The 22,069-nt window shown below is 48.4% G+C and overlaps 2 protein-coding genes and 1 long non-coding RNA gene across 7 annotated transcripts; 2 read left to right on the forward strand and 1 right to left on the reverse strand.

The window, feature by feature from the left end:
• The first annotated feature begins 6,118 nt into the window (after nt 1-6,118).
• On the forward strand, nt 6,119-7,330 carry LOC114095743 (metallothionein-2). Its single transcript, XM_027939143.2, has 3 exons — nt 6,119-6,246; nt 6,733-6,798; nt 7,102-7,330. The coding sequence occupies exons 1-3, from the start codon at nt 6,219-6,221 to the stop codon at nt 7,191-7,193; spliced, it is 186 nt and encodes a 61-aa protein (XP_027794944.1). The 5' UTR covers nt 6,119-6,218; the 3' UTR covers nt 7,194-7,330.
• A 535-nt stretch (nt 7,331-7,865) lies between these two features.
• On the reverse strand, nt 7,866-16,023 carry LOC139702661 (uncharacterized). 5 transcript variants are annotated; one of them, XR_011705224.1, is made up of 5 exons: nt 15,901-16,023; nt 15,071-15,172; nt 10,082-10,946; nt 9,529-9,747; nt 7,866-9,216 (listed from the first exon to the last, which is right to left on the reverse strand). It is a non-coding gene; the product is annotated as an uncharacterized lncRNA (long non-coding RNA). The 5 variants fall into 5 exon arrangements; XR_011705223.1 differs by adding an exon at nt 14,745-14,899 and having other exon boundaries at nt 7,866-9,747; nt 10,082-10,184; XR_011705221.1 differs by having other exon boundaries at nt 7,866-9,747; nt 15,071-15,155.
• Nucleotides 9,913-11,802, forward strand: LOC114095757 (metallothionein-2-like). Its single transcript, XM_027939159.2, has 3 exons — nt 9,913-10,158; nt 10,922-10,987; nt 11,561-11,802. Exons 1-3 carry the CDS (start codon nt 10,131-10,133, stop codon nt 11,650-11,652), a joined length of 186 nt encoding a protein of 61 aa, XP_027794960.1. The 5' UTR covers nt 9,913-10,130; the 3' UTR covers nt 11,653-11,802.
• Nucleotides 16,024-22,069: the final 6,046 nt, after the last annotated feature.

Below are 22,069 nucleotides of genomic sequence, written 5' to 3' on the forward strand. Positions count from 1 at the left end.
ACTAAGCTAAGAAAGACCCGGGCAGGGTGACCACACATCCCCTCAAGCGCGAAGAATGGAAGGGAGAGAGAGCCCTGGAACACTGTTGGCCTCTGTCCTGTGCACAGGAGGTGGGGTCCAAAAGACTGAGACAGAGCCACGGGCGATGCGGGGGAGGGGAAGCTCATAGGCAGGGCTAGTTCTTTGCACAAAACGTCCTCTCCCAGCTGTCCAGGAGCATGACGAGCCTGGGGTTGCACACAGACTCCAGGAAAGGCGACTCTGAGGACAACAGCGCTGCTGACGACCATAGACAAGGCAGAACGCATGGGGGCGGTGATGGCCAGTAATCTCGGAGAAATTGGGACTCCGCGTACTGCACGTCGCAGGGCCCCTCCGCGGCGAGCCGGCGCCAAAGGGGCGGTCCTGCGGTGCACACGGAGCTTAGCTGGGGGAGTGGCGCGCCGGGTGCTACTGGAGTCGCCGGGTGCACTCAGCTCCGCCCCTCGGGTGCAAGGGCCGGGGCGGGGCTTTGCGCCCGGGCCGATCACCTGACTGCACAATAAACGGGCCGCCTGCAAGCGTCCAGCGCGCCTTGCAGGAGTCCCACTTACTTTTCGTCGCTCACTTTGCCTCTCTAGTCTCACCAAGAGCTCGAAGGAGCCCCCAGTTCTTCCTGCGTCACTGAAAAGTTTTGGGTCCTTAAAATTCCCGTAAACCGATCACGAATAAATGTCCCTGGGAGTGCAGGGTGCATTTTGAGTCCTGGCTGGAATAGACTTGTAGTGCTTTTTTCTCTTGCCAAGCACCTTCATCAGCTCTTAGAGAATTTCCAACCTTCCAACGAGTCCCCTTTCAGAGCTCAGACTGCTCAGGCTCATAACTGCCCTGCTCCATGTCAGCCAGGCAGTGGGAGATACTAGTCTGAACCTAACTGCACTGCCCAGCATTTAAGTTGCATAGACCAAATTCCGGATCAAGGACATTAGGCTCATTATAGCCTATGGGGAGACAAGTGGGATTAGGCGTCCTTGAGGTCTTAATGGGACAGAGCTAGTAGGCTGGCATTGCACTGAGCTGGGCACATTTGCGGACCAATTGCTTTTTCTCCTGCAACACACTCCTTGCTCACTGCCTGCCTTTCTCCTCTTTACACGCAGCTCCTGCAAATGCTTAGCGTGAGTGCAGGTGCACCACCAGCAAGAAGAGTGAGTGCAGGGCCTTCCCTGGGAATCTGGGGACTGGACTGATTCAGAGGTCAGACCCAGAGTGTAGTAGGTAGGAGCAGATCAATGACCAGCTCCCCTGACATCCTCTTCCCTCAGTACCTGATACAGCAGCAGAGCAGGAGAACTTTAGAGATGGTTCATTTATTTCTTAGAACCTTTATTTCTTAGAACAAGGAAACTGAGACCCAGAGAGTACACCAGGCAGACAAGCACGGGCCCAATACTTAAGGAATGGACTTTCTTTACCGAATAGTTCTGGGGATTTCTGGCTTTCCTTTGCCCCCATGGGACCTATCACTGCCCATCCAAGCATTTGGCCCTGTACTGGGCTCAGGTGAGTTTGAGCAGCCTTCTTATAGCATGATTCACCCCAAAGGTCCATCAGCTGCCTCCTCACAGAGCAGCTGAGGGTCTTCAACTAAGAGTCCTGTGGGGCTGGGGCAGAGCTCCAGCCAGGCCAGCTGGGAGATGCTGGTAAGTCTGCTCTGACTTCTTGCTCTCCTCTTTCTTCCCCAGGCTGCTGGTCTGCCAGTCTGTGTGCCCAAGACTGTGTCCGCAAAGGGGCATCAGACAAGCACCACTGCTGTACCTGATGTGGAGCAAGCCCTGCTCCACATCTAAATAGAGTGATGCGTGCAAACATGGACTTTTCATGCATCCCTGACCCTTTGTTACATTTCTTCCTCTATGAAATATGTGAATGATAATAAAAAGTTGCAGACTGATTCTGCCTCTGGTTTTATTTATTTATTTTTTTTTTGTGAGCCCTGAACCATGTCCAGCAGAGCTGGGAGTGCAGAAACCTGAAAGTTGCAACCATATCCTATCAAGATAAACCTGGTGCCTCAGGCACATCAGTTTACCTGTCTCGGTTTCAGTTTCTCAGCTGAAAACATTGAGAACATTATACTAGATGGTATGAGGACACTGGAATCAAACAGACATAAGCTTTGGTAAGAAAATGAACATGCACAAAATACAGCAGCCAACTTTCAATAAATACATAAAACAACAGGGGAATAAAAGAATTACAGCCAGGTGCAGTGGTGCATGCAGGATTGCAAGTTCAAAGCCAGCCTCAGCAAAAAGCAAGGTGCTAAGCAACTCATTTTTATTTAGAGACCCTGTCTCTAAATAAACTACAAAATAGGGCTGGGAATGTGGCTTAGTGGTCAAGTGCCCCTGAGTTCAATAAAAAAGAATTACAAACATTATACATTTTTAAAGGAGTGTGCATTGCGGATGGGAGACAGTTTGCAGGCTTTATCCAGTGCACCTGGACATCCCTATGAGGAACCATTAGTCTTGGCTTGCACAGAGACACTCACAGGATGCTCAGTGACACCTGAGAACTGTTATGATGTGGCTCTGAATCTTTGACAGTTCCTTGTAAGGTCAGGCTGAAGTCTGGTCTTACTTCAAATTTTAGCCCTTGGGTGCTTAAAATCAGCAAAGTGACTAGGGATTTGGAGGAAATTCAAGGAAGAACTTTTTGCAGCTGAAGTACCTTGTGTCTGCCTATGCAAGACTGACATCAGATAATGCAGTTTCCAAGCTACCGTGACATTCAATAGAATGGAGTGAGGCCCTGGGTGACTAATTAATAGAAGAAGTTCTTTCCCTTAGCTCCTTGTTGAAGGAATTGCTATTTGATATTCGAAGAAAATGATGAGTCATGTGGTCCAGAGGCAGGACTGTGATTGCCTGCAGGTGTCCTGTGAGAAAGAGGGTTTCAGGAGACAGCTTGTGCCATGTGCATGAGTTTTGGTGTCAGACATCCTGGTCAACAGTTCACTTCACCCCCTACTGCCCATATAAAGGCTCTCTGAGCTTCCTTCACTCGTTTGAAGAGAAAAGATTGTATATCTATGGAGAGATAAATGTGATCATGGACTGGCTTCTGGATAGAGCTTTCTTTATATGTGTGTAGCTCAACCACTGAACTACATCCCCAAATCTTTTTATTTTACTTTGAGAAAGAGTCTGGCTAACTTGCCAAGGCTGGCCTTGAACTTTTGATGCTCCTGCCTCAGCCTCCCTAGTTGTTGGGATTGCAAGTACACGCTACTGCCCCAAGCTACACTACAGCATTTTAATCATTAGGTCTCCATGACTTTCTGGAGTCAGAATTCTGTTAGGTTCCATTAGGTTCTTGGAAAAGGCCCAAATGCTTGGGAAGCATAACTGTGGATTGCAACTGCTGATGGATTTGAACTCCACTGACCTATTCCAAAACCATGAGTATGGCCAGGTCAGGTGGCTCATGAATGTAATCCCAGCTATTTTGGAGGCTGAGGCCAGAGAATCCCAAATTTAAGGTCAGCCTCCCTAGCAGAGCCAGACCGAAAATAAAGTACAAAGGGCTTGGATGTAGCTCAGTGGTAAAATGCTTGTCTGGCATTTGTAAAGCCCTGGGTTCCATTCCCAGTCTCACAAAACCAAATAAGCGCAGTTCTTACATACTAAGCCTTTCTCAAGCTATTGACCCTTGCTTTTGTGGGGCCAATGAGAATGAATGTGCAGGGTTGGTCCTGAACTCCAGAAGAGCAAGGAGACCTGTCCACAGTCCCACAGCTCAGCAGTAAAGGTGTGAATGGATTAGTGCTATAGTGTCCTTATGCCCTAGACACAGCTGCCATAACATGTCCTCACTGGATTCTATATTCTGCCCCTCACAACTCTGAGCGGGAAGGGTCCTTGGTTCATGAGTTCAGTTGTGCCTTTGATTTGAGAGAAGGTACATGGAGGGCACAGAGGTCAGAGCTCTGCAGGACATCTGATTGTCAGCTCAGATGTCTTCCCACTGGTGCCTCTGTGCCAGATTTCAGTGTCCTGCTCTTTCACGGGACAGGGTGACACAGGGTGGAGGGTGAGGGCATGATGAAGTCCACTTTCCTGAGTACAAATCTCAACAGTGTCACTTTAATCTGTGTGACACAACCTCTCTGGTCTCAGTCTCCTCCGCTGCAAATGGGGCATAATAAGAAGGTGGGGCATTTAGGACTAATGACATAATGTATGTGAGACCGTAGCATGGCTCTGGCCAAGTGACGACTGCTCCATAACTTATTTACTTATTTGTCGTATTACTGGCGACCGGACCCAGAGCTTACTCCCCAATGCTGAGTGATGCTCCACCAGTGAGCGACATCCTCAGCTCTTTTTAAAATTTTGAGACAGTCTCCTTAGGTTGTCCAGGTGGCCTTGAACTTGTAATCCTTACACTTCAGCTACCTAACGAGCTGTGATTACAGGCATGCACCACAACCTGTGGCTATGGTGTTTGTTTGTTTTTTTTCACAGCGCAGAAGACATTTTACTCACAGCAATAAGCCATGCCCGGCAGGGCCAGCTCTGTGTCCTTGGTTCTTCTCATAAGCCACATGAGCGTGTGACCTGTAGCCCAGCAGTTCTGAGCTCCTCTGCTCTTCCCTCCACACACTGATCCACGCTGGGTAATAAGCAGTGCTCAACACACCTGATGTCGTTCATGAGTGATGCCCCAGAGTGCCTGCCATTTCTGGACCATTTTTCTTTGACAGAACTTGTATTTCATTAAAGTCACTCGCATGAAGAGCAACCCTTCTCCACTACTGGGGGTGAGAACCAGTCTCACTTGCAGGAGGCGGCCATGAAATGACATCTATCCCTTCAGTGCCACTCTTGTGGCTCCCTTGATTGACCTGGAGCTTCCTCTTTTCTTTGATTTCAAGCAGTAGAGAGGTGGGGAGGACACCTAGGCCAAAGGGAAGCTCCATCCTTGACCTCTTTCCCTGTGAATTTGGATTCAGATTCAGCATCCCAGGTCCTGGCCCTGTGACCCCAGGCAGGGAACTTTATAACTCCTTGTCTTGTAGATATTTTCTTAGGAAAACAGGTTAAATAGTATTTACTGAAGGCTTTGTGAGTTCAAAGATCCAAAGTGATCAAACAGGGCTTGGCACAACTAAAGTGTCTATTTATCAGAAATATGAGGGGGAGGGGCAAGTGGTGATACACACCTGTAATCCCATTAACTCAGGAGTTTTGAGACAAGAGGATTGTAAATTCAAAGCCAGCCTCAACAATTTAGCAAGGCCCTAAGCAACTCAGTGAGACACTAAATAAAATGCAAAATAGGGCTGGGGATGTGGCTCAGCGGTCAAGTGCCCCTGAGTTCAATTTCCAGTACCCCCCCCCCCAATAATAATAAAATAAGTATCAAAAGGAAAGTAAGCAGATACCTGGCTTCTGTACTTAACTCAGGGTCTGCACATCACCTAACAAGTGGCTCTCCTTTGGGGACCCCAGGCTTTGGGACTCCCCATCCACGTATGTGGCCTGGTTAGGCTGTGGGAAGCTACAGGTGAGTTTAAGCAGCTCAGAAACCTGACAAAAGTACCCATGCATCTTCTCTGAAGTGCAGAAGGGAAGGAGGGAGGAAGCACCTTGTGTCCCTATGCGACTGTGCAAAAAAGAAACATGACATAAATGACTAAGGGGACAGGGACAGGCGACACAGGGGAGGTGGATGAAAAACTGATGGTCAGTGTTCTGCCCCATTTCCGTGGCTCCCCTCCTGGACTGGTGCAGATCTGGGTCAGTGAGCACGAGGCTGGGGCTGCACACAGATCAGAGAAAAGAAAAATACTGAGGGAAAGGGCGCCAGGGCTGGGCTGCAGGAATGGGTTCCCGGAACTCACATTGGGGGTTGGGACCCTCTAGGAAGGTTAGAAGGGCAGCAGGGACACCGCGTGGGGCCGAGTGCACAGGCCCTCTGGCGCCGGCAGCACGGGGGCGGCGGGGTGCTGCACGCGGACCCTTGCGCGCGGCCCGCGGGGTGCGCCTAGCTCAAGGCCAGCGGGCCGTGCGGACTCGGCCCGGCGAGTGCAGGGCGGGGGCGGAGCCTTTGCGCACGGCCCGCCCCCGACTATAAAGGGAATAGGGCGGCTTCCCAAGCTCCAGCACGCTTTCCTGCAGCTGCTCCGCCTGCTAGATCTTTGCTGGGACCTCGACTCACTTCCATTCGAAATGGACCCCAACTGCTCCTGCGCCACCGGTAAGGCTCTCCGGCTTTCAGGGACTTCGGAATTCCATTTCTCAGCCGGGCCCCTTTGGTTGGGGGAGGGCACACCCTTAGTTCCGAGTGTGAAGTAGACTCCTTACTTTCCACTCCTTTCTCTCTGGCTAAGTGTCTTCAACATCCTTTTGGATCCCCCCCCACCACCACCACCACCACGCAACAGCTGACCTCCCATTTCAGAGTAACCACAGGGAGGTTCAAAGCCGCCCTGCTCCATTATCACCTTCCTGAGCTAGGTCTGGAATCAGGGGCGCTCCTTCCCTGGGGAGAAAACACAGGGGGTGCCCGGTGCTTCCCAGCAGCAGTGTGGAGAAGATGGAATGACACTTCAGCGGTTCTCTGTGGGACAGGAGCTGCCAGGGCTGGGTCAGCGTGGCCACGGTGAAGGATGTCAGTGACATCCCTCTGCTGGTTCTCCAGCATCACACCCATAGCTCCCTGCCTGTCTTTAATCCTTTACAGGTGACTCCTGCACCTGTGCCGGCTCTTGCACATGCAAAGAGTGCAAATGCACCTCCTGCAAGAAGAGTGAGTTTGGGGACTTCCCTGGGAAGCTGGGCTGGCTGAGGCTGGGGGAGAACCCAGAGCTGGCTCCTGTGTAAGCCTCTGGGGAATGGGTCTTCCTTTGCCTCCAGAGGTCATTCCACTTTCTCTCCAGACTGAGCTCAGATGAGCCAGAGCAGCCTTTTCTATGGGGATACAAACCCCAAAGTTGTTTCTTATTGTCCCAGAATGCAGCTGAGCTCTTATAATAACGTGGGCTGGGGAGGAGCCAGGCCTGCTGTGGGGCTAAGTCTGTTCTGACCTCTCACTCTTCGCATTTTTCCCCAGGCTGCTGCTCCTGCTGCCCTGTGGGCTGTGCCAAGTGTGCCCAGGGGTGTGTCTGCAAAGGGGCATCAGACAAGTGCAGCTGCTGCGCCTGAGGTGGAGTGAACCATGCTCCCATGTGTACATAGAGCCCTGTGGGCAAACCTGGATTTCCTATTCTTGTATCCAGACCTGTTTGAATCATCCCTTTTTCTACGAAGCATGTGAATGATAATAAAATGTGTTTACTTGATTTTTGACTCTGGTTTTCGTTGTGTGCTATGACTATAAGGAACTGAGGCAGGGGAGTGAATTCTAACTGCAGAGCCTTTGAATTATTAGCCTTAAATACTGTGTTCCTGCAAACAGAGAGACGTTACTGAGCTTCATCTTCTATAAAATAGAAAAGTTTTGGGCCAAATCCATTTGATGAGTCTGTGTGTTCGATTGGGGGGAGGGATACGTGCCCACGTCCATTCTCATGTGAAGTGTTGAAGGCATGGAAACTTCTTGATTTTTTTTTTTTTTAATTGTCTGATTTCCTGGACTAACTTTCCTTCCTCATTGGATTTTTAGGCTTGAAAGTGACTTCACGGGGGTGAGGCTGTAGCTCAGTGGTAGAGTGCTTGCCTCACAGGTGTGAGGCCCTGGGTTCAATCCTCAGCACCACATAAAAATAAATAAATAATAAATAGTGATATTTTTTTAAAAAAAGAAGAAAGTGACTTTAGGGTATGAACTCCAACTTCCCAGTTCTTTTTGTCCTTAGGGATACTCAAACCCCATGGTGAATAAACAATTTTTATTTTTTTCTCTAGAAAAAAAATTTTTCTTTTTCTCTAGAAAATTAATTCTAGAGAAAATTAAATCCAAGAAGAAAATGCACAAACCCATTTTTTAGATTCAACAGGAAAATTTCAATAAATGCATGAAGAGGGGAAAAAAACTAACAATCTACACACTTTGCACATATGTTCATTGGCAATATGCATTGCAGACTGTCCCCAGTGTGTGGCCTCCTGTGACCTAGCTGCACTGGTCAAGATATTTTTACTAGGAACCCTCAATCTTAGTTCACCCAGATCTACTGACAGGACACGCACTGATCCCTCAGCATACCCTGTTTTCTTTTCTTGGGTCCTGGGGATTGAACCCAGGGTTGCTTAACTACTGAGCCACATCCCCAGCCCTCTTTAATATTTTATTTAGAGACAGGGTCTTGCTGAGTTGCTTAGGGCCTCTCTAAAATGCTGAGGCTGACTTTGAACTGGTGATTCTCCTACCTCAGCCTCCCGGCTACCAAAGTCAGGATGAATTTGCTCCTCTTTCTTTTTCTGGTACTGGGGATCATTCATCCCAGGGGTGCTATGTTGTTCTCAGGAATCATCTATGCACTAAGCTAAAGTAGTCCTCAGACCCTCCTGCTCTTTTCTTTTGGAGATAGGGTCCTGATAAATTGCTTATGGACTCACTAAATTGCCGAGACTGGCTTTTAATTTGCCATCCTCCTGCCTCAACCTCCTGAGCCTCAGGGATTACAGGTGTGCACCACTGTGCTGGGCTTGATCCTCTTTCAATCCCAGCCTTCAGCTGCTTCTAATGAGCTTTGTGTCTAGGGACCTGGAGGGAACAGCTTAGCATTTTTCTAGCAATATAACATATGTGAACTGATGAACTACTTCGTGTCTCTGTATGCAGGGGTGAAACTGGAGTCTAAATTCTGAGGGTGTGGTGGTGTTCTCTAGGAAGGACTGAGGTCCTGTTCATAGGAACCAGTGAGACAATGAACCGGAAGGTTTGTCAAGATTGTCCTGTCTTCCATAGTAGTAGACCACCTTCCCAAGATCCCACAAGCTCAGCAGTAAAGATGCGAATGAATTAGCGATATAGCTGTCCTTACGCCTTGGACACAGCTGGCACAACAGGATGTCACTGGATGCTCCACTCTGCCTCTCAGTTTTGAGCTGGAAGGGCCCTCAGGTGGCAAGTCCAATTGTGCCTCTGATTTGAGAGAAGGTACACGAAGGGTAGAGAGGTCACAGATCTCTGCAGGGGCATCTGACTGCCAGCTCAGTGGTCTTCCAGCTGGTGCCTCTATACCAGATTTGAGTGCTCCAGACTTCCACAGGATAGGGTGACCTAGGGTGAAGGGCAAGGCAGGATGTTGCAGTTAACCTGGCTGAGTGCAAATCTCACCAGTGTCCCTTCATGATGCAGCCTCTCTGGGCTCGGTCTCCTCTACTGTATAACGGGCATAATAGGCTTGGGCTTGCGTGAGCAAAGGAGTGGATACATGCAAAGAACTTAGAATGGTGCCAGGCACATGATGAGGGTGGTAGGGTATTAGGCAGTCTTTCATCATCTTTAAGCCAGCCTGGTGTTGCCCTGTGTCCTCTGTTATTCTCATCAACCACTTATGCATGTGTCTCAGACCCAGTCCTCCAGTCTTACCTGCTGTGACAAAGGACTGCAGTGGGGACCGGGACAGACAGTTCAAGGGAGGCAAAGGTGACACCTGTAGTTTATGCGCGCAACTCCCCCACTGCTCTCCGGGTCTTAGAGATGCGGAAATGCAGGCACGAGGTTGGCACTGCATACACACTCCTCCGGGAAGGCTAAGATGACTCCGTGGTTCAGGGCTGCAGGTGGGGGACGGCCACTACCGGTTTCCTGGAACGATTGGGGGCGAAGGTGACCAGCAAACTTGCGGGAACTGGTAAGGGGCAGTGGAGCAGCAGGGACATCCCGCGGGGCCGGACCCTGCCTTCCAAGGGGGTCAAAGGGACAGCTCCCGCCGTGCGCACCCCTGAGCCTGGCGGGGGCGGGGATTGTGCGCCCGGCCCTCTAAGTGCGCTCAGCTCGGAGGCAGCGGGCTGCACCGACTCACCCGCTCGCTTGCAAAGGCCGGGCGGGCCTGCGCCCGGCCCCCTGCGCCCGGCCCCCTGCGCCCGGCATAAAAGGAGCAAGCGGGGTTTGGGCTCTGGCGCTCCTTCCTGCAGCTCACCTTCGTTTGCACCTGTTGCTTCCGATCGCCAGCTTCAGTCGGACTCGAGATGGACCCCAACTGCTCCTGCGCCACTGGTAAGGGTCCCTGACTTGATTCTGAACTACAGAATAAAGTGTCCCTAGGTTTTAGGAAGTCACTTTTGGGGGGGAAGAGGGGGGTACCGGGGATTAAACCCAAGGGCACTCAACCACTGAGCCACATCCCCAGCCCTGTTGTGTATTATATTTAGAAACAGGGTCTCACTGAGGAGCTTAGCATCTCGCTGTTGCTGAGGCTGGCTTTGAACTCGAGATCCTCCTGCCTCAGCCTCCTGAGCCGCTGGGATTACAGGGCGCCACCGCGCCTGGCAGGGTCACATTTTGAGTTCTGAGCTAAATGGATTCTTCATTTGCTCTCTATGTTCCCTTTTCACTGAGCTCCTGACAATACTTCTGTCTTCCCCGTGTCTGCACGTGGGGAGGAGTTCAGGGCACTGAGACTCAATGCTGTCCTCCTGATGTCACTCAACTCGGGGTGGCTACTGGCTCCAGGCCTTGGAGTAGTTAGGGTGATTGAAGGCAGAGGAGGTTGCTTCTTTGGAACTCGGGAGATAATAAGATCTTGGCCTCCAGTCCTAGTTATCCTGGGCTGGAGTCTGGGACCTTCTTTGTGAAGTAAAAGCAGGAGGTAGCACTTCCTCTTCCTGGAAGGGAAGGGAAGAAAGACCCTGCTTCTCTGCCTCCCGCTTGAGCTGGAAAGGAGCTCTTGGGACTGGCCCTGCTTGAGAAGCATCTCTGGAGGTTAATGGCAAGCACTGTTATGGCTGCATCTCCTGGCTCACTGCCTCTTTCCTTCCAGGTGACTCCTGCACCTGTGCCGGCTCCTGCAAATGCAAAGAGTGCAGATGCACCTCCTGCAAGAAGAGTGAGTGGGGGCCCTTCCTTGGGAAGCTGGGCTGGCTGAGTCAGAGGAGCCACTCAGAGCTCAGCAGGCAGGAGGGGGCCAATAAGCGTCTTCATCCCCGTCCCTCAGCACCTGATTCAGAAACAGAGGGCTAAAAGAGCCATAGAGAAGGGAGAGTCCCAACCTCTCATTACAGAACTGTGATCCTGTGGCCTAGAGAGGTCACCTACTTGTGTCAGGGTCTGAGTCAGATTCTGAACGTAGGCCTTGCTTCTTGAAGCAGCTTTCTCCATATACCCAGGTCCTGATGTACTCAGCGCACAGGATCTTGGGGTTTCTGACCGGCTGGGTCAGGCTTTTCCTGTAGTCATCCCAGTGCTTCCCTGGCCCTCGCCAGAGCTGCTTTGTCAGGGGTTTGCCCTGTCTTGAGTGTTCTCATTTCATTGCAGAGTTCGGGAGACTTGGCCTTCCTTTACCACCCAGAGACCCATGCCCTGCCTTTCCAGGCTCTCTGTCATGTCGTCCTGAACTAAGGGTCCTGTAGGCTGGGGGCTAAGTCTGCTCTGACCTCTCATTCTCCCCTTTGCTCCCCAGGCTGCTGCTCCTGCTGCCCCGTGGGCTGTGCCAAGTGTGCCCAGGGATGCGTCTGCAAAGGGGCAGTGGACAAGTGCAGCTGCTGCGCCTGAGGTGGGGAGAGTCTCGTGACCACGTGTGCATAGAGTGACCTCTGAAAACCTGGATTTTTGTTTGTTTTTTACACTTCTCATCCATTTACATAAAATATCTCATTTCATTTAAATGCATATGGAATTTGACAATAAACTATTTTGACTTCATCTGCCTCATGGTGTGGGGGGATATGGAAGTTGGTTCTCATTGGGCTGTAGGGGATTGCACTTTAAAGGAGGCAGGAGGGAGGAATAGCAGGGACTGGTCCAAGTGCATGCACACTATTTTTTTTCTCCTAGTACCAACATACAGAAGGAGTCCACTGAGCTACATGCTCATCTCCAGCCCTTTTTATTTTATTTTATTTTATTTTTTTGAGTCAGGATCTCACTAAGTCATCCAGACTGGCCTTACAACCTATGGTCCTCCTGCCTCAGCCTCCAATGCACTAGGATTATAGGCATGTACTGCTGGCCCAGCTCATGCGATCTATTTTGGACTTGGCTCTCTCCTCTGAGCTATGGAAGAGGATTTCCCCTACAATATTCTAGAAATAGTCAATTGGTGCTTGCTCCCCTTTTTGCCTATATCTGTCACAGACTAAACTCAATAGCCACTTATGGGGCACCTACTGCATACACAGGCATGCTGCTCTCTATGAGAGGAACATGGTGCTTAGACTGCTGGAGAGACAGGTAATTATGGAAGAGGAAGTCTTGCAAAAAAACAAAAAAACAATGGCTGTGCCTAGAAGTGCACGCAGCCTCTTGCACAGACACCTGGGGTCTCTCTTCTTGCCAGAGAGCATGGCTTGGGCAAAGGCCTAAGAGTAGGGAAGGGCTTGGTGTCTCCAGGAAACAAGTCCAGTCTGTGGTAGTGTGTCACGCCCCTTTGGAGAAGGGGAAACAGTATGTACCTTACTCATCTGAACAACACCCCACCCCCTGCCTCTCGGGTACTGTGCTCACCTCACCACTCTCCACCCCCTGCTCCCCTTCTGATTTCTTGGTTCTAAGATGGAACTTGTAATAAAAGTGCCCAAGGTTGCAACTCACTGAAATGGTTATATGGAATCATCTGGTGAAATAGAATGACCTCAGTCGTTTCCTCTCCAACTTCAAGCCCAGGAAATCTCTCTCCCCCAGTTGGTATTGGAAGCAACTCCCCAATACCTGGCTGCCTGCACTGGTGGCTGGGAACCAGGCCTCACTATGCAGGGAGCAGGTGTCCCCATAGAGACCAAACCTGGCTCAGAGGGTAGGTGGAGCCTCCTCGGCTGCTCACCACGGAGGCAGGGAGGGAGAGGCCTGGTGTCTGAGCCACCGTGAACCTCGTGGGGCATGGCAGGGCTGTGATGTGTTTATTTCAGACTCGGTCTGAAAGCCCTGGTGCCAAGTCACACGTGTACCCAGCCGTTGCTCTTTCATAACTGTTTTGGGGAATTAGTTTCCAAACCTTTCCATGGCCTGGTGCACAGTATTTTCACTGGGCCTGACAAACAGGATCATTCCACTGCAGCTCTTTGTTTTCTAATTTAAATGGCATCCCTGAGCCACCCCTGACCCCTGGCCGGAAGCTCTGGGTGGGTGGAGCATGACCATTGTGGGTGTCTGTTGGAGAGAGCAATTTATAAAAGGAAAAGAAAAGATGTGGCTGTTACTGGAATGCCTTGTTTAATTTCAGAAGTTTCAGTGCCAAGGGCAGCATTGTGAACAGTCTGGTAGAGCAGGGAAGAGCCAGCCTGCCTGGCTAGAACCACAGCTCCACTACTCAAGCAAGTAGTGTGCCCGGCTGTGCCTCAAGTTTCTCATCTGTAAAGTGGGGACAATATAAAAGCCTACCCCATTGGGTCGTTGTGAGTTTGACTGTTTCTAGAATAGTCCCTGGCATGCATCAGGGGTTCCGTAAGTGCTGCTTCCCTCCTGGTCAGGCATGGTCTCTTGCGATCAGTAGGTGATCCATAAGTGCCTTCTATTCAATCCAGTGAACACCTATTGGACTCCTTCTGTATGTTAATTATTGTATTGGGCACAGAGAGTGAAGATAATATATAAATATGATCTAATCCCCTTGCTGGAGATCTTATTTAAGTACCTGTTGTCCCAGAACAACCCAGTCCTAGCGTATGAGGTGCTCTGAGACTGAGAAAAGAGCCAGGATTACACAGAGAGCAATGAATTGGGGGCACTTAGTGACAGAAGCATGCTCCTGAGTGGCAGTTGGATCCCTGCAATTTAATCAGAAAGAGGGGCATATCTAGAGAGGACCAAAGTGACTTCATCCTGGCTGGAATGTATCTGGTTTATCTTAAAATGATATTCAAGAGTCAGGTAGGTCCCAGCAGCCAGGGGCTGGTTGTGAAGCTTCACATCCATATATCTTTAGTGGTTTTATCTATTTATGGTTTGCAGGGAACTGTGTAGGGAAAAAGGACTAGGATTAGTCTGGGGGCAACGGTGGCACTTCCCACATAATATGCTACAGTTGTGTCAAGCTGTGTCCACGCCCTGTTGAATTCAGGGAGAGATTCTCTACCACTACAAGAGGCAGCTGCTGACCTGGGGTGAAGGGCCACACAGTCTGCACATTGCTACCTTCAAAAGGAAGGATCCATCGCACACTGACTCTAGGACAGGCCGAGGTGGCAAACTAAGACACAGGCATGAAAACTTTGGGAGCAGGGTGAGATTCACCCCTTCTGATGAGAAGGCCAGGTGGAAACCCCACTCCCTCACTCTTTACTTGGCCACATCATGCAGAGAACACCGTGGGTGGGTTGAAGGAGCAGGAGGCTAACTCTTCCCCATGGGCTGGCACGAGGCTCTGCCCACTGCAGATGACAAGTATCAGATGAAGGCAACCAAACCAATCAGATTCTTCTGAGAAGTATAAACTCAGGGTTCAGGGAGTAGGATGAGGGTAAAAGGGCACCTCAGCTCAGGTGTGACTAGAGCAACATCAAGAGAGCAGTAAAGAGCCCGACCTAAATGGCATCCATGAGGACCATCAGGACAAATTTCTTGTCTTTCTCCCAGAGCTGCTATATTTCTGTCTTCAAGGACGCAGAGAGGCTGAGCCTTTGCTGAGAGGGTTCCCAATGACGCCTCACCTCCCTTTGAATCCTGTATCTGTCACAATTCCTTGGATGCGGGCAACAGAAATGGATCCAGCTACACCAGGCAAAACAAATTCACTGGAAGGATATTGGGGGTCCACGGAATTGACGGGTGGAATGGAAAACCAGGCTCAGAAAATGGACAGGAGCTGTGGGCGGTCAGACAGCAGGTTGTAACCCATGTACAGTCTGAGTGGACTATAGCAGTTGACAGAGCTGTCATTGCAGCTGCTGCTGTCCCCAAATACCCACGCCATTGCCACTGATCCCCACTACAGTGAACAAAACCTAAACTGTCCATTGAGGTTTTCACCCTTTACCTGAAATCCAAAGTCCCAGGAGGGCCAGCTGGGTGGCAATGGTGGCGAAGAATAACTGGCCGCCTTCATTCCCCTGAGCTTCTTCCTACACCAGTAAGAATCCTTAGCAGGAAATCAGAAAGTAACCAGCGGAAAGTTTAATCAAGAGACTATTTACAAAGGAGTAGGCGGTCTCGGGAGAAATGAACCAGAGCTGTGTCCCAGGCCTGCCACGGTCGGGAGCAATTACCAGGCCCAGGCCTAGCAGCACTGGGATCCAGAGAGTTGCTGCAGGAGAGGTGTCCCAAGATGAGCTGTGACCTTGCCACTCACCCTGGCCAGTGGAACCCCGGGTGGACCTTCTGTGAAGTCCTCCCTCTCCCATTCCTGCCAGTGTGCTCCTGGAGAACGCAGCCAGACGCTGTCCCTCCCAGAATCAAACTGATCTGAGTATGGAGTGGGGAGAGGGAGGGGTGGGGGAGATGGTGGGAGCCTTGTGTTGCTGGGGCAGGGACAGGAGGCCGTGCAAACCATCCGAGGCCTCTCAGAGGCCTGCCTACAGCTGTGACCCAGCAGGTCTCAGGGGGAGATCTTGGATCACACCCCTAGGTCCCTGTGGCCACCTGTGGCCTCACAAAACCTGCTGAGCCTCCCTTTCAGGGTGATCCCAGGGGCTTCCAGGACTGACTGAAGACCCACACCCCCCTCCTTCCTGGGCAAAACTGTGAAGTCCGCAAGTTTCCCTGGGGTCCCCTCACACCTCACTGTCCCAACCCAGCTCCCTCCCGGCCCCTCCCTCCTCTGAGCAGCCTCTCTCCCTCCAGCAGGCGAGGCTGCTGCCCTCCACTTACCTATTCAGCAGGGAGCGGGGAGGCCCCAGGCCTTCAGTAAAGGCCCCTGCTGTCTCAGGGGGTCAGAGAGCCCTGCTCTGAGCCTCTGCCTGGACAGACCTGGTGATCCTTGAGTCCTCACAGGAGGAGACCAAGGCAAGGCCAGGAGGCGGGGCCGTCACCAAATCCTGGCAACTCAAAGGTCTCCAGAGACTGGCCCACAGGAACTCCAGAGGTTGCCTCAGGACGCTGGAGGAGGGGAGCTGAGCCGCCCCCAGCCACGGGCCTGCCATAGGCTTCATTCCCATCCTGGGGGGTGGGGGCTCACACCCCAAGCCCGAGCAAGGCTAAACCAGGACCTGCACCACAGAAGTAGGCGTAGGAGGTCAGGGATCTCGGGTCACCCAGCCTGGGAGAGTTTGCCAGCCTAAGTGACCCTTCGGGGAGGGAGACCAATGCTTCATCTTGAGATGGACTCTCTGCAGGTGGATCCAGACTTGCGATGGGCATCTACCAAGTCAGGCATCCATCCCGCCGCTTCCTTCCCAGAATTCCCTCGGCCTCGTTGTGTGCACCCTTGGTGTGACAGACAGGGAGTCAGGGGTCTGGCTCCAGCTACCAAGACTGGAGGGCCACACCCTTTCTCCAGGGAGCCTGCACCAATTAGATGTTCACTTTGGGAACTCTGAGATGTGGAGTAGAACAAGACTAAAAAGACATTTGTTACGGGCAAATGTCCAAACCAGACGTTTTGGGCTCCAAGATCAGGCCTGTGGCCCCCACACCCAAACCCTGACCTCTTTCCTTCCAAGTTTGGTCCCACTGCCTCCCACCATTTACCCTTCCAAAAAATGACCCTTAGCTTAATTTTATTGCTTGCAACCAAGGAGTCAGGACATTGTTCCCTTTGGCAGGGAGGATGGTTGAGTGAGGAGCTTCCTCTGCAGCATCACACAACCATGCAGTGTGGTCAGGACTGTTCTTACCAGAACCCCAGGGCCTGAGACTCGCAGCAGAACAGGGCAGGGGATGGGGGATCACCTATCCAGGCCGCCCTTGTTGCCTGGGCCTGTGAAACACACCCACGGTTGAGGTTCTCTTTGGACAGGGACAGGCAGGTACTTCCTGCCCTTGGGGCCTGCTACTTCTGGCCTGGGAAAACTTTCTTTCTTGGCAGTATTTCAAAGTTTGTACCAGTTAGAAGAGGCTTCTCAGAGTCCTGTCACATGGGGCTGGGGCCCTGGTACAACTTAAAAAACAAGACAAAATTCCCAAGGCAAATTTCCCTAGAGAGAAAAAACGCAAAGAGGACATGTATGCAGGGTCCCTGTTGTTTCTGATTCCCCTTACCACACACCCACTCAGTGTGGGCCCGTGACGTCTCCCAGAGCAGGGAACAGAACAAGAAGAGACTTAGGAATAGAGAGATTCCTATCTGATGTCTTCCCAGATAATAGGGAGCCATAGAAGATTAAGGAGTAAAGATGAATGTAGCTGGGGCTATTCTTTTGTTCATTCCCGGCTACTTCTGACAAGGACTGGATAATAATGTAAATAAGACAGTTCTTGTCCTGCTGGGACATCAATCTGGGAAATGAACAAAACAGTTCAATATAGGGTGAAAGACAGGGGGTAGTATCAGGCTGACTCCCACCACTTCTTACCTACTACCCCCACCACCCCCACCACCCACTGCCACCCGGTCCAAGGCGCCCTCTGCTTCTCCTGGATTTTTATTTTGAAGCAAAATTAAATTGCCAATCTGGCCTCAAACTTGCTATCCTCATTCAGTCCCAGATGCTCTTTCTTTTGAATTAACTAAAGTCTGTGCTTCTTTCAGATTTCCCCTGTTCGCCTCTGAAGCCCCCTGTCTGTTCCAGGGTCCCATCTAAACTATCACAGCACATTCAGTTGTCACGTCTCCTTAAGCTCCTCTCTGCTGTGACAGTTTCAACAGATGACCCTTGTTTCGCTGACCTCCACAGTGTGGGGAACACTGGTCCAGGTGTATTGTAGGAGGCTCTTTTGTTGAAATTACTCTGATGCTTTTCTCTTTAGTAGACTGGAGTTATAGGTTTGGGAGAGGAAGACACAAAGTCCAGTATCAAGGGTACAGTAATACCCACTGGACTGTTGATTTTGACCTGATCACCTGGTCCAGGTGGATTTTTTTTTTCTTTTTTTGGTCCTGGGGATTGAACGAAGCGGCTCTCTACCGTTTTTCTATACCCAGCCCTTTTTACTTTTCATTTTGAGACAGGTTCTTGCTAAGTTGCTGAGGCTGGCCTTGAACTGTCAATTCTCCAATCTCAGCCCCCAGAGTCGCTGGGATTCCAGGCCTGCGCCACCACACCTGGCCCAGGTGGTATTTGTTAGGTGTCTCCACTGTGAAGTTACTCTTTTATTTTCCCTCTTTCCATACTGTACTCTTTGAAGGAAGTCACCAAATACAACTCAGCCTTAAGGAGTAAGGGTGAGGCTCTTGGGGGCAAGTGTCTACATAAATTATTTGGAATTCTATACAGGAGATTTATTTTCTTTTCTATTTGTAAGTATGGATTCGTGGCTTTTTCTTTTTTTAGTTGTAGATGGACACAGTGCCTTTGCTTTATTTTTATGTGGTGCTGAGGATCAAACCCAGTGCCTTATACGTACCAGGCAAGCACTCTGTCACTGAGCCACGACCCCAGCCCTGGATTCATAGCTTTTTAAAAAATATATTTTTAGGAGCTGAGCTGTGGCTCAGCGGTAGCGCACTTGCCTGGCGTGTGACACACTGGGTTGGATTCTCAATACCACATATTAATAAATAAAATAAAGGTCTATCAACAAGTAAAACATATATGTGTGTGTGTGTGTATATATATATTAGTTATAGATGAACACAATACGTTTTATTTACTATTTATTTATTTGTTTATTTATAGATGGTGCTGAGGATCAAACCCAGTGCCTCACACCTGCTGGGCAAGCACTCTACCACTGAGTCACAACCTCAGACATCATAGCTATATATTGTATGCTTTGGGTTACAATCTGACACTATTTTCTTTTGTTACTCATATTGTTCTAGCTTTGGCCATAAAGCTGTCTTGCAGCTGGCTCCGGTGTCCCTTTGACACACCCTGTCATGATGGATTACCTTTTTTCTTATTCTCTCTCCGCTTTTGAGTACAACACTTCTTGACTTTCTGTCCATACCCACTTTTCTTTTTAATTTTTTAATTTGTTCTTTTTAGTTATACATGACAGTAGAATGTAGTTTGACGTATCATACATACATGGTGTGTAACTTCCCATTTTTGTGGTTGTACATGATGTGGAGTTACACTGGTCGTGTGTTCATATATGAACACAGGAAAGTTATGTCCGATCATTCTGCTGTCTTTCCTGTTCCCAACCCCCTCTCTTTCCTTCATTCCCCTTTGTCTAACCCAGTGAACTTCTATTCCTTCTGCCCTGCCTTATTGTGTGTTACTGTGTCTGATCCACATATCAGACAGAATATTCGCCTTTGGTTTTTTGGGATTGGCTTATTTCACTTAGCACGATAGTCTCCAGTTCCATCCATTTATTGACAAATGCCAAAATTTTATTCTTCTTTATGGCTGAGTGATATTCTCAGTATATATACAACATTTTCTTTTTTTTTTTTAATTTTTTTTTTAAAGAGAGAGAGAGAGAATTTTTTTTAATATTTAGTTTTTAGTTTTCGGCAGTCACAGCATCTTTGTTTGTATGTGGTGCTGAGGATCGAACCTGGGCCGCACGCATGCCAGGCGAGCGCGCTACCGCTTGAGCCACATCCCCAGCCCACAACATTTTCTTTATCGATTTATCTGTTGAAGGGCACCTGGGTTGGTTCCATAGCTTAACTATTGTGAATTGAGGTGCTACAAACATTGATGTGGCTGTGTCACTGTAGTATGCTTATTTTAGTCCTTTGGGTATATAGGGAGGAGTGGGATAGCTGGGCCAAATGGTGGTTCCATTCCAAGTTTTCTGAGTAATCTCCATACTGCTTTCCAGAGTGGTTTTACCAATTTGCAGTCCCACTAACAATGTGTGAGTGTACCTTTTGCCCACATCCTCACCAACATTTATTGTTACTTGTACTTTTGATAATTGCCATTCTGATTGGAGTGAAATAAAATTTCAGTGTAGTTTTAATTTGCCTTTTTCTAAATGCTAGAGATGTTGAATATATTTTCATATATTTGTTGACCGATCATATTTCTTCTGTGAAGTGTCTGTTCAGTTCCTTTGCCCATTTATTGATTGCATACCCATATTTCTATGGGATGTTCATATTCTTTTTATTGCATTTCACTCCTACCTAATATACTCTTGAATTTTTTCAGAATGAGTCTTTTGATGAGCCACAGATCTTACTTTTAAAAAAGCTCTTACTTTTAAAGATCTTTTGGTGAGCAAAATATCTTACTTTTAAATGTATCAAATTGTATTAAATAATCAGTTCTTGGGCTGGCGTTGTGGCTCAGTGGTACAGCGCTTGCCTAGCATGTGTGAAGCACTGAGTTAGATCCTCAGCACCACATACAAATAAATAAATAAAATAGAGGTGTTGTGTCCATCTACAACTAAAAAAAAAAAAATTTAAAAAAAATCAGTTCTTTTTTGACTTGTTTTGCTACCAAGGCTAAAAGATATTTGAATATCTAAAACTATCTAATATCTATTAATTTACTTTTTGTTATCAGGAATTGAACCCAGGGCCACATCCCTAGCCCTTTTTATTTTTTATTTTTAGACAAGTTCTCTCTAAGTTACTTAAGGCCTTGCTAAATTGCTCAGGATGGCTTCAAATTTGCAATCCTTCTGCCTCAGCCTCCCGTATGTGTCACCATGCCCAACTTTAAGATGTTTTTCTTTTCTTTTCTTTTTTGAAGGAGGAAGTGTGTGGGTCGGGGAGATGGAGCAGAGAATGTATGTGTCCTGTAAAGCCTAAAATAATTACTATCTGGTCCTTTAAAGAAGATTTTGCAGTTCCTTGGCATATATGATAAAAAATACAGTATATTGGGGTGCAGTGGTGCACAACTGCAATCCCAGTGACTCAAGAGGCTGAGGCAGGAGGATCACAAGTTCAAAGCTAACCTCAGCAATTTAGTGAGACCCTAAGCAACTCAATGAGACTCTGTCTCAAATAAATAAATAAATAAAAAGGGCTGTGTATGTGGCTCAGTGATAAAGTACCCCTGTGTTCAATCTACAGTACCAAAAAAAGTGTGTGTGTGTGTGTGTGTGTGTATATATATATATATATATATATATATATATATATATATATATATTACAATCAATAACTGATGGGCTTGGTGCAGTGGCACACACCTGTAATCCCAGTGGCTTGGGAAGCTAAGACAGGAGGATCACAAGTTCAAAACCAGCCTCGGCAATGGCGAGGTGCCAAGCAACTCAGTGAGACTCTGTCTCTAAATAAAATTCAAAATAGTGCTGGAGATGTGGCTCAGTGGTCAAATTCCCCTGAGTTCAATCCCTGGGACCCATCACCCCAAAAAAGAACTGATGGGACATGTATGGAAATAGCACACTGAACCCCTTAATATGGACAAGTAATACATGTTAGTAAAAATTTTTCAAAAACAGATGGGTTTTGAATATTTATTACCTTCATTTGAAATATGTTATTTGATTATAAGTTTATGTGATTTTTAAAATGACTCTGTTTAAAACTGGCTTGCAAAATTCCTGAAAATTTAACAACTAATTCTCATAAGCCAGTGCTTATTGGCTTCAAAAACCATTGTTCATCTTTTCATTTTTTTAAGAAAATGAATGTCTCTTGATAAAGCTTTTTGATTTTCCCTGTGATAAGTTGGAACATAATTTGTCATATTCCTGGGTACTTGATATTTTCTGATAATTCTGTAAGTGGTGTCTACTTTTGCATTTTTGTTTGTTTGTTCCTGGTGTATAGAAATATAGCTAAAATTTTTGTGTGTAGTCATTTTATCAAACTCTTTTATTATTTCTAACAATTGAATTGTATATTCTTTTGTATTTCAATGTAAATGAACACATTACCTGCAAATAATAATATTTTATTTCTCTTAAGTCTTTATGCTTATATTATTTCATTCGCCTGGCTAAGATTTTTAATAGAATGTGAAGAGAAGACAAGTGGTAATCTTTGTCTCATTCTTGA

This window comes from Marmota flaviventris, chromosome 18, assembly GCF_047511675.1.
Source record: "Marmota flaviventris isolate mMarFla1 chromosome 18, mMarFla1.hap1, whole genome shotgun sequence".
NCBI classification, from domain to species: domain Eukaryota; kingdom Metazoa; phylum Chordata; class Mammalia; order Rodentia; family Sciuridae; genus Marmota; species Marmota flaviventris.

What these genes read in the sequence shown, in the direction of transcription:
- LOC114095743 (XM_027939143.2), top strand. Translation starts at nt 6,219, where the DNA reads ATGGACCCCAACTGCTCCTGCGCCACCG. An exon ending in CAACTGCTCCTGCGCCACCG is followed by an intron (nt 6,247 to 6,732) that starts GTAAGGCTCTCC and finishes AATCCTTTACAG; the next exon opens with GTGACTCCTGCACCTGTGCC. An exon ending in ATGCACCTCCTGCAAGAAGA is followed by an intron (nt 6,799 to 7,101) that starts GTGAGTTTGGGG and finishes ATTTTTCCCCAG; the next exon opens with GCTGCTGCTCCTGCTGCCCT.
- LOC114095757 (XM_027939159.2), top strand. Translation starts at nt 10,131, where the DNA reads ATGGACCCCAACTGCTCCTGCGCCACTG. An exon ending in CAACTGCTCCTGCGCCACTG is followed by an intron (nt 10,159 to 10,921) that starts GTAAGGGTCCCT and finishes CTTTCCTTCCAG; the next exon opens with GTGACTCCTGCACCTGTGCC. An exon ending in ATGCACCTCCTGCAAGAAGA is followed by an intron (nt 10,988 to 11,560) that starts GTGAGTGGGGGC and finishes TTTGCTCCCCAG; the next exon opens with GCTGCTGCTCCTGCTGCCCC.